The sequence below is a fragment of the Pleurodeles waltl genome, chromosome 6, assembly GCF_031143425.1.
Source record: "Pleurodeles waltl isolate 20211129_DDA chromosome 6, aPleWal1.hap1.20221129, whole genome shotgun sequence".
Classification (NCBI taxonomy): domain Eukaryota; kingdom Metazoa; phylum Chordata; class Amphibia; order Caudata; family Salamandridae; genus Pleurodeles; species Pleurodeles waltl.
Genome location: NC_090445.1, coordinates 811,480,314 through 811,494,426, shown reverse-complemented (window position 1 = coordinate 811,494,426; position 14,113 = coordinate 811,480,314). Strand labels below are relative to the sequence as shown.

The window sequence follows — 14,113 nt, the reverse complement described above, 5'->3', positions numbered from 1 at the left end:
CCCAGTTCCTCTTTGTTCCTGGGCCTCTGTCCCCTGGACGGTGTCCCTGTTGTTGTTGGGGTTGTGGGTTACCCTGGGTGCCCTGTACTGGTAGACACACCGCTGCTTGACCTGTCCTGGAGACAGAAGCATGGGCCCGCTGGGTGGGTGCTGTGCTGGTGTTTCCTGAGGGGGGTAGGTCTGCTGTGGCCTGGGGCTGACTGAGGGTAACCGACTGTCCAGAGGTCCCCGATGGTCCGGGCTGGTCATCAGGTTCTAGGTCGACAGAGCTGCTGTCATCACTGGGGGCCTGTTCTGGGGGTGGGATGGACAAATCTGGACCCTCCTGGCCGGTGTGTTGGCGTTCGGGCCCTGCAGGGGTAAAAGAATATGGTTATTAATTTTGTGTGTGCCGTGGCGTGCGATTTGTGGGTGCCCTTGTCCCCCAGTGCTGGCAGTCCCATGTGGGAGGAGTTGTGAGGGTGGTTTGTGGGGGGGGGATGGGTATGTGCAGTGGTCATGCTTAGGTGATGGGTGTCCATGGTTTGTGCTGGAATTCAGGGGATTGGGTTGGGTTGGGTGGGTTGTGCTGGTGAGACATTAACAGGGAGTATGTGTGCTGGGGGGTTAGGGGTGAGGGTGGGGGTGTGGGTTGGCATGCTGGTGGTTGGGGGGGGGTGAAGTAGTTGAGATTAGACTTACCAGAGTCCATTCCTCCACCTACTCCAGCGAGGCCCTCAGGATGCAGGATGTTCAAGACCTCTTGCTCCCATGCTGTGAATTCGGGTGGAGTGGGTGGGGGTCCACCGCCAGTCTTCTGCACAGCGATGTTGTATCTTGACACCATCGCCCGCACCTTCCCCCGTAGGTCGTTCCAACGCTTTCGGATGTCTTCCCGATTTCTGGGATGCAGTCCCACAGCGTTGACCCTGTTGACGATCCTTTGTCATAGCTCCGCCTTCCTGGCTATTGTGGTGTGCTGCACCTGTGTGCCGAAGAGCTGGGGCTCTACCCTGATTATTTCCTCCACCATGATCCTGAGTTCTTGGTCCGTGAACCTGGGGTGTCTTTGGGGTGCCATGGGGTGGTGTGGATGAGGTGTGGGGTGGTGTTTGTGGTGATGAGTGTAGTGGTGTGTGGTGTTTTGTGCGTAGATGTGGTGTGGGTGATGATGTTGGGTTCCTGTGTGTGTTGTGGTTTGCGTTCCCTGTGCTCTCTCTCTGTGTATTGCGCCTTGTCTCTGAATTTCGCTTTGTGGGGGTTTGTGGGTGATGTGGGTGTGTGTTTTATATGGTGATGGGTGTGTGGGAGTGGTGTTTGTATGTGTATCAGGTGTGTGTATTTGGAATTGTCCAATGTGGCTGTGTTTTGTAAAGGTGTGGGTATTTTGAGCGCGGCGGTGTGTGCCGCCAATGGAATACCGCGGTTGAAAGACCGCCGCGTGGATTCGTGGGTCGTAATGGCATGGGGGTGTTTGTGTTGGTGTGACGGTGGAGGTTTGGTCATCTCCAGTTTATCGCTGACCGCTGATGAGGCGGGCTTCAGTGGATGTCGGGTTTTTGGCGGTTTGGCAGTTGTGGGTCAGAATGACCGTGGCGGTTTACCGCGGCCGCGGCGGGATGATGGCGGTCTTCTGACCGGCGGTAAGTGCCTTTTACCGCCAGGGTCAGAATGACCCCATAGTGTGAAAGTGTGTGAACAGATGTAGATGTAACATGCGGGAAATACATTATTAGGTGTAAATGGTCATTTTAGTACCATGTGTCAGTGGTGTGAGTAATGCTAAAGTTATAATTTTTAAAATACTTATAGCAAGCCGTTTGCATGTCGCAAACTGTGAAAATCGCAGTTTGCGCCATGCAAACGGCCTCCCACGATGCACATTCACAAAGTGTGAGTCGGTACCGACTCGCAATTTGTGAATGCGACTCGAAAATAGGAAGGGGTGTTCCCTTCCTATTTGCGACTCGCATCGCAGTTCAGAATTGCTTTGTGACCGCGAATGCAGCGCTACCCAGGGGATTACGAGTCCCCCTCCCACCACCCTTTTCGTGGCGGTTGGAACCGCCATGAAAAGGCTGGCAGAAAGGTGAGTCGTGGGGCCCCTGGGGCATGGGCAGGGCAGTGCAGGGGGCCCCCTGTCACGGCCCCATGGAGCTTTTCACTGTCTGCTTAGTACTAGTTTTTATGTTTCACAAACACTGAATTATTGTTAAGTTTAGGATTGCACAGAATCTGCAATCGGGGAGGAGAATTCTGCAGATGAAATGATAGGAGTGGCCCATCTTTTCATATCCAGAGTTCGCTGTGTAAGTCTACTTTTCTGAATAAGGTCTTATGTGTATATGACCTACACTTCATGTGTATGAATCCCATTTAGGTTGGCTCAGCATTCTACCCTTCAGAGATGAGTGAATTCCGAAATGATGCTTACAGCATTTGAATTTGCTAACAGTGGTATAGACAAGTTATGTGTAAAAATTATACATTATTCTATATCCATATTTATCTCTCAGTAAGAGACGTAGTTGAAAATTGAGGGTCAAGTGTTTCCAGGATCTCGAAGAAATGGGCTGCAGTATTTTGGGTGGTAATGCAACAGTCAGTTGTGATCAGTGGTGTTTTTGGGTCTGTGGCAGCAAACTAATATGGAGTTATTTTGCCTGGTGTTTGGGTAGAGTGCCAGATTTTCCATCTATTGTGATTTCTGACCTGGATGCGCGCCAGAGTATGGGACAAAGTGTATATCATGCACATCAGTTGTGTTACTGTTAAATGAGAATATATGACACATGAACTGCATAAATTGCACTTCATGGAAAGGGAAAAAGTTTGAAAACTTTGTGAAATGGTGAAGTTTTTCAAATAGCTTCATGGAGATTGCAAAAAAACCTAACTTTGCAATCGTGCTTAAAGATGTTAAATTGTAGGCTGGTTAACTGTCAGTTGATATTATCTGACGAGTCTTGGGTAAAGATAGTACCTACGTTTTCTGAGAACTGCTGTTCTAATGTAGGGCATACATACCTAATGCCAGCTCATACAGTATCCTGAATCTACCCTGGGAAATGGATTGTATCCTTGGACTGAATTATGACAACGGAGGGAAGTAAAAAATAATAGTAATTCTAATACCTTCCTTTTACGTAGAAGACAATACCGCAGTTGTGCCATAAATAAGAGGTGTTGTTAACAGAGGTTAATTTGAGCATGTTTTTTCAGGTGTTTCCTATGGACTTGTCCTAGAGTGACCAGTGTCTTCCTTTATGAAACCCTCAGGTTTACCAGGCCTCTCTTAACAAGAGCCTGTCTGAAGTGACCGTTCTGCGTTCCGGGGTTGCAGTGTGCAGATGCCAAGGCATTCACCAATGCATCTGCGTACACTCAAACATAAACAGCCTGCTTTTAAACAGCAACATAATGCACATCCATTGCAATTGTTAAAGATCACATTTTCAGCTCAATGTGACTGATTAAGGCTCATTTCTAATCTTGCCAGCATGCATACACGTATACACCATTAGACACTCATAGATTATTACATTCCTATTAACTAACATAGACTGACACCAGTGGGCATACTATGTAAGTTACTGGGGGTGCCCCAGGTGTTTAAGCCTGTTTTTGCATCGCAATGTACTTTGTTATTATGCAAGTAGCCACTGACCCTTGTGAGGCACATTGCATATTGTGACTGCCCGTTCACAAGGGGTACCTCAATTGCATGATGGCAGGGTCGTTTGAAAATAAGTGTATCTCTTTGCTCATGCTAGGGCTCCATAGGACTGGTGCCAAAACAACGAAAAACACTCCATCGGGAAGTGTAATATGTATGAAGGGGAACCTTATCAGTATGACGCACACGAGCGCCCCTTGGCATTGCAGTATGTGGGTCCCTAGGCACCCCCTTGCAGGCAGGTGCAAGTACCCAGCCCACCAGCTTGAATTGCTATCTCTGTCACTTACAAAACATACTGCTGTATTGCAGGGGTGGCTCCTCCGTTAGGGCGGAGGAGCGTTGACCCTACGCCAGCAGTGGCAGCTGCAAAACCTTTGGAATGAAACAATAATTATTGTTTCCTTGTAAAGGGATGATGAAACGGGGGTGACGAGTAGTGGGAGGGGGGTGCACAGCACTTCCCCTCAGAGCGCATGTGTGTTTGGCTGGCCGTCTCGGGCCAGCCAAACACACATGGACAGTAGGCTCCCTCCAGCCCAGCAACACAGTTGCCGTGCTGGAGAGAGCATGCATAGGCTCCCAGACTGCCTGGAAGCGCCCTGGCTGGGTGCTCCCAGCCACTCCTGAAGCTGCTTTGAGCAGCGTCAGAATTTTCAGCAGGGCAGGCTGGGAGCTTGTGCCTGCACTCGAAGACGGAGGAGCGGATGGAGTGGTGCGGCGGCGAACAAGGTAAGTGCTTTTTTTAAAAAAAATTAATTTGTATTCCTCCCAATCCCTACCACCTCCCCCGCCATTCCTGCACACCACCCTGCACGTTCTGCACGCATAGAGCCGCGACTGCTGTAGTGCATGGTAGATCAGAGCTATTAAACCGTAGATCCACCTTTAAGAGACAGATTCTCAGTGCTGCCACGAAATTGTGCCAGCAATGGGGCAGCACATTTGGTGTGTAACTTGCTGCACTGCCCTTGTCTCACACAATTGAGGCGTTTGACCAGAGTAAAAAGGACCACTGCATAATCCTGTGCCAAGTGGTCCCTAATGTAACATGCATATATCTTCATGAATTCATACTAAGATGTCCCATGAGCCGCTGAATAGATTTCGAGTTAGGAGATGAAAGTATGGTCAATTTGGTACTTTACTATGATAAATCTGTGAGGCATGCTGCTCACAACGTTATGATTTCTGGAGAAACTGAAGTGTATCCAATTTGTTTGATGCATTCCTTCTCTCCCTAGAATACTTCCAGTCACAGCTGCTTTCATTTTCACCTAATCTGGATTATCATAACCCCGACATCCCCGAGTGGAGGCAGGATATCAGCAAAATCATCAAGCGAGCCCTTTTGCAAGTAAGTTATTATCAAACTATTTTCAATTTAAGGATGTAATTTTCATGGCTGCACTTCTAATTAGAAAAGGTAATCTGTACAGGCAATCTGGGTATATCATGTACTTGCTTTTCATGGAGCAAACAGCGAGTCCGTCGCTCATTCAGTAGAATTCACAACGGAGGCAACCCTTTCACTTCAGTGTGAAGATGCTCTAGTCGGGGTCACAGTTGTGTTGTTTATTTGATTTTCTTCATTGTACTTTGGCATGCTGCCAATGGTGATGGAACAGTTCTCAGAGTGAGGGTGCTTCCATCAATGTTACTTCTCTGAAGTCATGGGGACTGTGCAAAACACTAGCATCACACAAAGAACAAGTGTCGCTTGGGAGCCACTCATTCAGCAGAAGAGGTTTAAAGATGTGGTATATAACCGGTGGTGCATTTTGGAGCACACTGTCATAAATATGTTACTAAAGCATGGTGTGGTATCCCAATATAATTTACAGAAACATATTGTCCATTGAAATGGCCACAAAATTCGCTCTGATGGGTATTTTTACATATAAAACACTATCGTGTACACAAAGACAATGTGTGGATAATGGTTTTCAGCAAATATTTACCATTTGCACATCAACAAGTAAAGTGAGTGTATTTGCTTTGATATTATTAAAATATTTGTTTGCATCACACTTTAAAGTAAAAATAAATTGTTAATTTGGACATTCGTAACTGCTGATGTAGTTTGAAATATTTGTAGGTATTTTACAACTATTTGAAGTTGTTGTATGTTAGAAAAAAAGCTGACATCCTGCCTTCTTTTGTTCCAAACTCCCTGTACCCCAGCAAGATTGTCGAATAGTTCACTTTATGAATCATCTAACTTTGCATTGAAGAAAGAACTGTAAACACCAACCTCTGTTTTTGAACACAAAGCAAATGTGACAAGATGAAAGCTAACTAGCCCTGTTTACTAACAATAGTAAAATACAGGGTTTTGCATACATTTTTTTGTCTTTTTGAGAGTGGCATTAACTTTGAGAAATATTTTTATTTCTCCAAACCTTTCAGAATTTGCTTGTCTGCTGCACTGTTCAGCACACATGGAAGTGGAAAAAGTTTTAAAGTTTGTTTGTGTATAGTAGATTGTACTGGAAGGGTACGCTTATGTAATAAAACCTATGTAATACATTACACACACACTCGTGCACTATGCTGCAAAGGTGTGTGCATTGTGCTAGGCAGCCTGGCTCTGAGCCAAATTCAAAGTTTAAAGCTTCTTTATTTTGATTAATTGACAATCCATACAAGCATAAAATAGCTAAAAGCAACAATACACAAAGAATAGACCCTCATTCACCAATAATGATGGAAAATAAGGTGTGGTTTGGCACAGTACAATACTGTATAAATGCACATTATTCCTTCATAAAGAAATCATACAAAAACATTCAAATATTAAAAATTACAAAGCTAGCATGATGAAAACTAATCATTAAAATTCATCAAGAAACCTAAAAACTACGTACCGTATAAACATAAAAAAGGATAACCTAGAGCCCTTCAGCAGCATGATTGTCTTTCCCTCAGCCTAGGAGCGCCTGAGAAAGCTAGTCACACTACAACAGACTACAAGCGATTGCAATGTTTGCAGGAAGAGCAGGGTGGGCCCGGCCTGCCAAAAACCTTTCTCCTCCAAGCAGTGGCACAATGTAGCACTGTCTCAAGGTGCTGTAGTGGTCCCAAAAAAAAAATGCATAGTGTCCTGGACAGAAAAGTTATCACAGGAACATGGCCCAAGTGACTCCAAGTTATGGTTACCTTGTGGCTCCGCTACTCCTAATCTAAAGCATGCTAATAAAAATCAATGATGCGCCAATGCTACTATTCTCAGATAGGGCTCCATACCTGGATCTATTTTCACAAGAGCATGAGCCCTAACTGTGTATTTTTGTAGTTCCTTCCCTTCTGTCTCGATTTTGGCTACAGCTATAAATGGTTCTTTGATCCAGGGACTATCCTTTTTCTTGATTTTCTTGGGAGCCCCAAATAGCGTTCCACAATCCAGTTTCTCTAACTACTCCTTAATATAGCGCAACCATGGAATTGTGAGGTCCTTATCCAGGGGAAGACAATCTCGTGTGATTACCTGGTTCAACTCCAATTCAGTGCTTGTCCAGACCTCAAACCATTTAACTATGGGGGAAAGTGTGAATATATCTGAAATATAATCTAAGCCCAGCTCTTCATGGATTACAAAGGTAACAGTCGACCGTGGGGGGCACAGCAATCTTATCACAAAAACATTTTCAAATCTCTGTATCTCTCTGCAGTCCCTATAACCCCATAGATCACTTCCATAGCCTGCCATTGCCAGGCATTTGGCTTGATACACTTTCACCAATGCCTGCACCGGTCTGGCTCCCAGCCTTCCCGCTAACTGAAAAAGTGAGACCACACTCTGGCCAACCCATTTCTCTTGACCCTTCTTTGTGGGACCCAGGAACCCCTTTTCTCAAAAATAACATCTAAATATGGGTAGATGGAGACTCTTGACACCTTCTGACCCTCCCCAAATTTGTTCTTATATCGCGTAGTCTAATTCCCAATTATCATAGTATGAGACTTAGAATAATTTACTTCCATATCAAGGGAGGCCAAAAACTCAATAAAGGAATCAAGAAGTCCATGTAGGCCCACCATGGTTCTGGCTAGTAGAACCGTGTCATCTGCATACATCAGTGCCAGAATTGAATAAGATTCTTCCTGTGGAGTATCTTTGGTGGCAGAACACAAAAATTGACTCAAAATATTAATATACAAAGTAAACAATAATGAGACCAGAATACAACCTTGCCTCACCCCATTGTCTATCTATAATGGTCTGTCAGGGACCATTCATGATTAAACTGCACTGTGGCCCTTAAGACCTCATGCAGGGTGTTACAAATGGGGTCTTTGGTTGGGTGTCAGGTTAACCCCTGTCAATCAAGGACTCTAGTCAGGGTACAAGAGAATCACCCAGAGCTAACCCCGCTTACCTTCTTGGTAGCTTGGCACGAGCAGGCAGGCTTAACTTCAGTGCTAGGTGTAAAGTATTTTTACCAACACACACAGTAACTCAGTGAAAACACTACAAAATTACACAACACATGTTTAGAAAAATAGAGATGATTTATCTAAACTAAACAACACCAAAACAACAAAAATCCACAATACACAAGTCAAGTTATCAATTAAAAAGCAGAAAGAGTGTTCATGTAGTTTTAAACACAACGCTAATCCTGTTAGCATGAAAATTTACCTGGGTGCGTCAAAAATAACCCTGTACGTGCGAGTGTGCATCAAAAAGGGTTTGCGATGCGTCAATATCACTCACAAGCAAGACCTTGCGTTGTTTCTCCTTCAGTCGAGTCGGTGTGCGTAGTTTCTTCTCTCTGCAGGAGAGCGATGCGTTGATTCGAACCGAACTCTCTGGTCCGGGCAGGCCTTGCATCGTTTTTGCATGCCCAGCGATGTTTGCGTCAGAATTCCTGCCGCACGATGATCCAAAAACCACTCAGCGGGGATTGCGATCTCACCAGTCTCCATCAGCGATGCAGTGTGTTGTTTCTCCAGCCGCGGGTGTCGATCTTCCGGTCGCGTTGCAGACAAGCGTCGATTTTCAGCCGCGAAGCCAGCAGCGCATCGATTTTTCAGCCGCAGATCGGAGTCACGTCGATCTTTTTCCTGCACGGTGTTCGGTGCTTAGATTTCTCACTCTTGGGCTGCCAGCTTCTCCTTTCAGGGACCCAGGAACTGGATGGGCACCACTTGGCAGAGTAGGAGTATCAGCAGAGGCTCCAGGTGCTGGCAGAGAAAAGTCTTTGCTTTCCCTGAGACTTCAAACAACAGGAGGCAAGCTCTAAATCAAGCCCTTTGAGAGTTCTTCACAAGAAGGAAGGCAACACAAAGTCCAGTCTTTGTCCTCTAGCACAGGCAGAAGTAGCAACTGCAGGATAGCTCCACAAAGCACAGTCACAGGCAGGGCAGCTCTTCTTCCTCAGCTCTTCTCCAGGCAGAGGGTCCTCTTGGTTTTCAGAAGTGTTCTCAAGTCTGTGGTTTTGGGTGCCCTTCTTATACCCATTAAGACTACTTCAAAGAAAAGTCTCTCTTGTTTGTGAAATCCTGCCTTGCCCAGGCCATTCCCCAGAGACACACCAGGGGGTTGGAGACTGCATTGTGTGAGGGCAGGCACAGCCCTTTCAGGTGTGAGTGACCACTTCTTCCCTCCCTCCTAGCACAGATGGCTCATCAGGAAATGCAGACTACACCTCAGCTCCCCATGTGTCACTGTCTATTGTGAGGTGCAACCAGCCCAACTGTCAAACTGACTCAGACAGGGAATCCACAATTCACAGAAATGGCATAAGCAAGCAAATGCCCACTTTCTAAAAGTGGCATTTTTAAACACACAATCTTAAAATCAACTTTACTAAAATATGTATTTTTAAATTGTGAGCTCAGAGAAACAAACTCCATATATCTATCCGCTCCAAAAGGGAATCTACACTTTAATCATATTTAAAGGTAGCTCCCATGTTAACCTAAGAGAGGGACAGGCTTTGCAACAGTGAAAATGAATTTAGCAATATTTCACTGTCAGGACATATAAAACACATTACTATGGTGGTCATTCTGACCCTGGCGGTCTTTGACCGCCAGGGCGGAGGACCGCGGGAGCACCGCCGACAGGCCGGCGGTGCTCCAATGGGGATTCCGACCGCGGCGGTAAAGCCGCGGTCGGACCGGCACCACTGGCGGGGTCCCGCCAGTGTACCGCGGCCCCATTGAATCATCCGCGGCGGCGCAGCTTGCTGCACCGCCGCGGGGATTCCGACCCCCCCTACCGCCATCCAGATCCCGGCGGTCGGACCGCCGAGATCCGGATGGCGGTAGGGGGGGGTCGCGGGGCCCCTGGGGGCCCCTGCAGTGCCCATGCCACTGGCATGGGCATTGCAGGGGCCCCCGTAAGAGGGCCCCTACATGTATTTCACTGTCTGCTGCGCAGACAGTGAAATACGCGACGGGTGCAACTGCACCCGTCGCACAGCTTCCACTCCGCCGGCTCGATTCCTAGCCGGCTTCATCGTGGAAGCCTCTTTCCCGCTGGGCTGGCTGGCGGTCTGAAGGCGACCGCCCGCCAGCCCAGCGGGAAAGTCAGAATTACCGCCGCGGTCTTTCGACCGCGGAACGGTAACCTGACGGCGGGACTTTGGCGGGCGGCCTCCGCCGCCCGCCAAGGTCAGAATGAGGGCCTATATCTCCTAGCTTAACCATACACTGCACCCTGCCCTTGGGGCTACCAAGGGCCTATCTTAGGGGTGCCTTACATGTAAAAAAAGGGAAGGTTTAGGCCTGGCAAGTGGGTACACTTGCCAAGTCAAATTTACAGTTAAAACTGCACACACAGACACTGCAATGCAGGTCTAAAACATCATTACAGAGCTACTTAGGTGGGTGGCACAACCAGTGCTGCAGGCCCACTAGCAGCATTTGATTTACAGGTCCTGGCACCTCCAGTGCACTTTACTAGGGACTTCCTAGTAAATAAAATATGCAGATCATGGATAAGCTAATTACATACACATTTTGTAAAGGAGCACTTGCACTTTAGCACTGGATAGCAGTGGTAAAGTGCCCAGAGTAACAAAAACAGCAAAATCAGAGTCCAGCACACATCAACAACCTGGGAAACAGAGGCAAAAAGTTAAGGGAGACCATGCCAAGGATGAAAAGTCTATCAAACATAATGTTAAATTCCCTAATTTTCTCTTTCCAAACATCATTGTCCCTTTAAATGCCCAACCCTGCAATGTTCCAACTGCATATTTTAAGGAACGACGTTTGCTTAACTTGGCCCTCAGTATAAGGCTTAATAGGGCTATGTGGGAAGAATCTCAACGCTTCATCATGTCAGTCATTGCTTTCCAAACCCCCAAAGACTGAAATCTGTTTCTCAATTCCAATAGTGCAAAGAAGTCCTTATTATAAGAAGCTGATCTTGCACTGTTATGGGGAAGCACAAGCCTACAGCCCCCTGACTTTTGCTCTAAAACAGGTGGATAAAAAAACCAGTGGAAGGACTTGAATGCCAGCCCCACCAACCCTCTCCGCTATATTCTGAAAAATCAGTTGCCTGACTATATCTGGCTGCCTAAAATTCAACACAATACAGTCGCCTGCACATTGATTTTCCTCAAGGCCAGCCAATCCACCTGTTGGTCCATAATAATGTTTTCACAGTCCAAAGTAGACAACCTCTCCCGAAGAAAAAACAATGTTTCGCTCTCCAAATAAGTTCAAACATGGATTCTACTGCCCCTGAAGGTAAGGGAGGGACATTCACCAAAATTGTCACAAAGAGCATAGAGGCTGGTGGAAGATGAAGCCTAGGAGCTGGGGACCGAAGTTGCCCACTATAATAGTTTGAGTGTGCCCTACTCCTACAACTGGTGTTCTCTGCACCTGATGTAGACAGCACAGATGTCATATACTGGGATGGAAGGGGACAAATAAATCCCTCACTCTAACTATTCTACATGTTCTGCAGAATGCACTATTGCGTCATATGATTTGGGCTAACAAAGTGTGACCCTTCCGCTCTGTGAGAAGGGCATTGGGTCTTATGCAAGCACTCCAAGAGATACTCAGTCAATTTCATTTGAGATCTTATGGGACCCAATTGAGCCTCCATTACAAACTCAAATGTCTTGAGAATGACCACCCAATCAGAGAACCCAGTCATTGAGGGAACACACTCTCTCCTGCACCCATCCGTATCTGGCTGAGTTTTTGGCCCCCCTGCAGCGGGTCCCTCTTTTCTTCCACTTTGATGCTGGTTCAGCAGGGGATACATCAACCTCCACCCTCAAAGACGTTGAGAGGGAACTAATACAGTCATCATTAGGGGCACCACCATGCATAGGTATTGGATTCTTGGGGGATGATTGAGCTCCGCAACCCATGGTAGAGTTTTCATCTGACTGGCTATCCCCACCAAGTCTGTCTACCCCTTCCCCCAGAGTGTCTGCACAGACTAAGGATAACCTCTGTTCAGCCAGGTCAATTTCACTGGCCATGACCCCAATAATGCACTCTAACATCATGTTGTTACTAGTGGGCTTGCATGGCACTATGGAGCCTCCAATCGCTTTACACTTGCCCATGGTGCAGGTACAAAAGAGGAAAATAAAAACAAAGTCCTTACCAATTTTTCAGTTATCAGTGTTTGAGCCAGTGGGTCCGTGTCCGAGGAGGAGCCAGCTTCTTCCTGCTGCTGATGGGCGCAGATGGGCCCGCTGTTGATCCGGTCTTTGTCCAGGCATGTCCCAGGCTCATCCCGTGCTGCGGGGATTAAAGCGCTCAAAATCACAAGCCCCTCCTCCCTTGGGTAGAGCAAGTCCAAAAGCAGTCTGGAACAGGGAGTCCCTTAGGCGATGGTTGCACAGGGCGTCCTGCTCAGAGGAGGATGAAATCACTTAAAAGTGTGAGTACAGCATTGGCCCCCTCCTCCCTGGGGAAGAGCAAGTCCAAAATCAGTCTGGGACAAGGAGTCCCTTAGTAGATGGCTGCACAGGGTGTCCTGCGCCCCGGGGGATGAAAGCGCTTAAAAGTTAGCGTTATCCCCGTTATCCCTCCTTCCTAGAGTACAGCAGGTTCAAAAGCAGTCTGGAGTCTCTTAGGTGATGGCTGCACAGGGCTCTGACCCATTGCTAGAGAGAAGAGGGAGAGTACCAGATCTTCATAGATATGGTATTTTCCTGCGCTTCCCCTCTCACATCTTGCGGTGCAGCAACGTTTATTGGTGCGTTGCGTGAAATCTTTGTAAATCAGGGCCATTGTGTTGTTATTCACAAATAAGCAAACATCCCTGTTTCTTTTCTCATGTATTTACACATCATAAAATGCAAGCACTGTCATTAGCTGTCTGCCCATAAATTGTTACAGAGGAATGCCTAATTTTATTTGACCTTTTTTTCAATGCCATAGACCTTTACTAGTCAAGCACTAATGGAAATAGCATGGCCTTCTCAAGCAAATACTGCAAAGATCATCACAGGTGTGTTTCTAAGTGAATTACTTCAGCCAGCACGCCGAATGACCTTCAAGTAAGCTATACCTTTTTTTTAATATCTCACATTCTAACTAGGAGTTAATCTGTATTCACACAGCACACTTCTGGATATTAGCATTTTTAACAAGTGTAGATGGGAATGCTTTATACTGTTTAAAAGAAAACACGCACTTGAAGAGATCCGTATTAATTGGTCTATGCTTTATGTATTCAGTCATATTCTTTAGCTGGGCATTTCACTCACAACTAATACTCGCAGAGATAATATTACCCCAGGCTAAAAAGTGTTTGTCGAATATCGAGGCATAATAAAGCCGTCTTAATAAATAAAGACAATTTAAATTATTTGTTCCTAATGCAAATCTTGGAACACTTTGAAATCATCATCATCAACAGTAACTTTATTTCGGTTGTAAAAAATAGAAAAGTACACATAAATAGAATCATGACATAGTAAAAACAATTCAATTCAATAAAATGCTAAAAAAGATTCTGTTTCTAAAGAATAAGAAAACTTAATGGGGCCTTTAGGCAAAACCCTATTTCCTAACATCTATTCATGAGCAAAAACTAAAAATCGCAAAGAATCACTTAAATGTATTAATCCCATTTAGGCTTAAAGTGCGTGCTGTGTTAGGGTCTTGATACCTCTTTTCTTGAGATGCCATATAGAGTTTAAGTGGCTGGCAACCAAATAACCGACATAGCTCCTGGTGTCAGCCCTGCATATTCTCAAAGCGTTTTGCCTAATGTCATGCCTTAGGAGGCGACACAGGGGGTGATCCTACAGGCATGCTTTTGATGTATGTACCACAGAAGAACAGAAGGTGCTCATCATTCTCAACTGACCGACAATCCAGGGGGCAGAGGTTGGAGGAGTTAATATTACTCCTCCGACAAGCAGTAAAGCATGGGTTTGTAGGCTCTCCAGTCTAAATTTAACATAAAGAGATCTTGACTTTGGCTTATTCAGATAATCCATGAACTCTTCGAATTAAGAAAGA

The 14,113-nt window shown here is 46.0% G+C and overlaps 1 protein-coding gene across 1 annotated transcript in view; it reads left to right on the top strand.

The window, feature by feature from the left end:
* The window catches only part of SORCS3 (sortilin related VPS10 domain containing receptor 3), a 2,578,554-nt gene that overhangs the window by 2,412,533 nt on the left and 151,908 nt on the right, over positions 1-14,113 (top strand). The window contains exon 22 of the mRNA XM_069239432.1: positions 4,900-5,012. Within this exon, the coding sequence (XP_069095533.1) occupies positions 4,900-5,012 (113 nt within the window). The remainder of the gene's footprint in view (positions 1-4,899; positions 5,013-14,113) is intronic.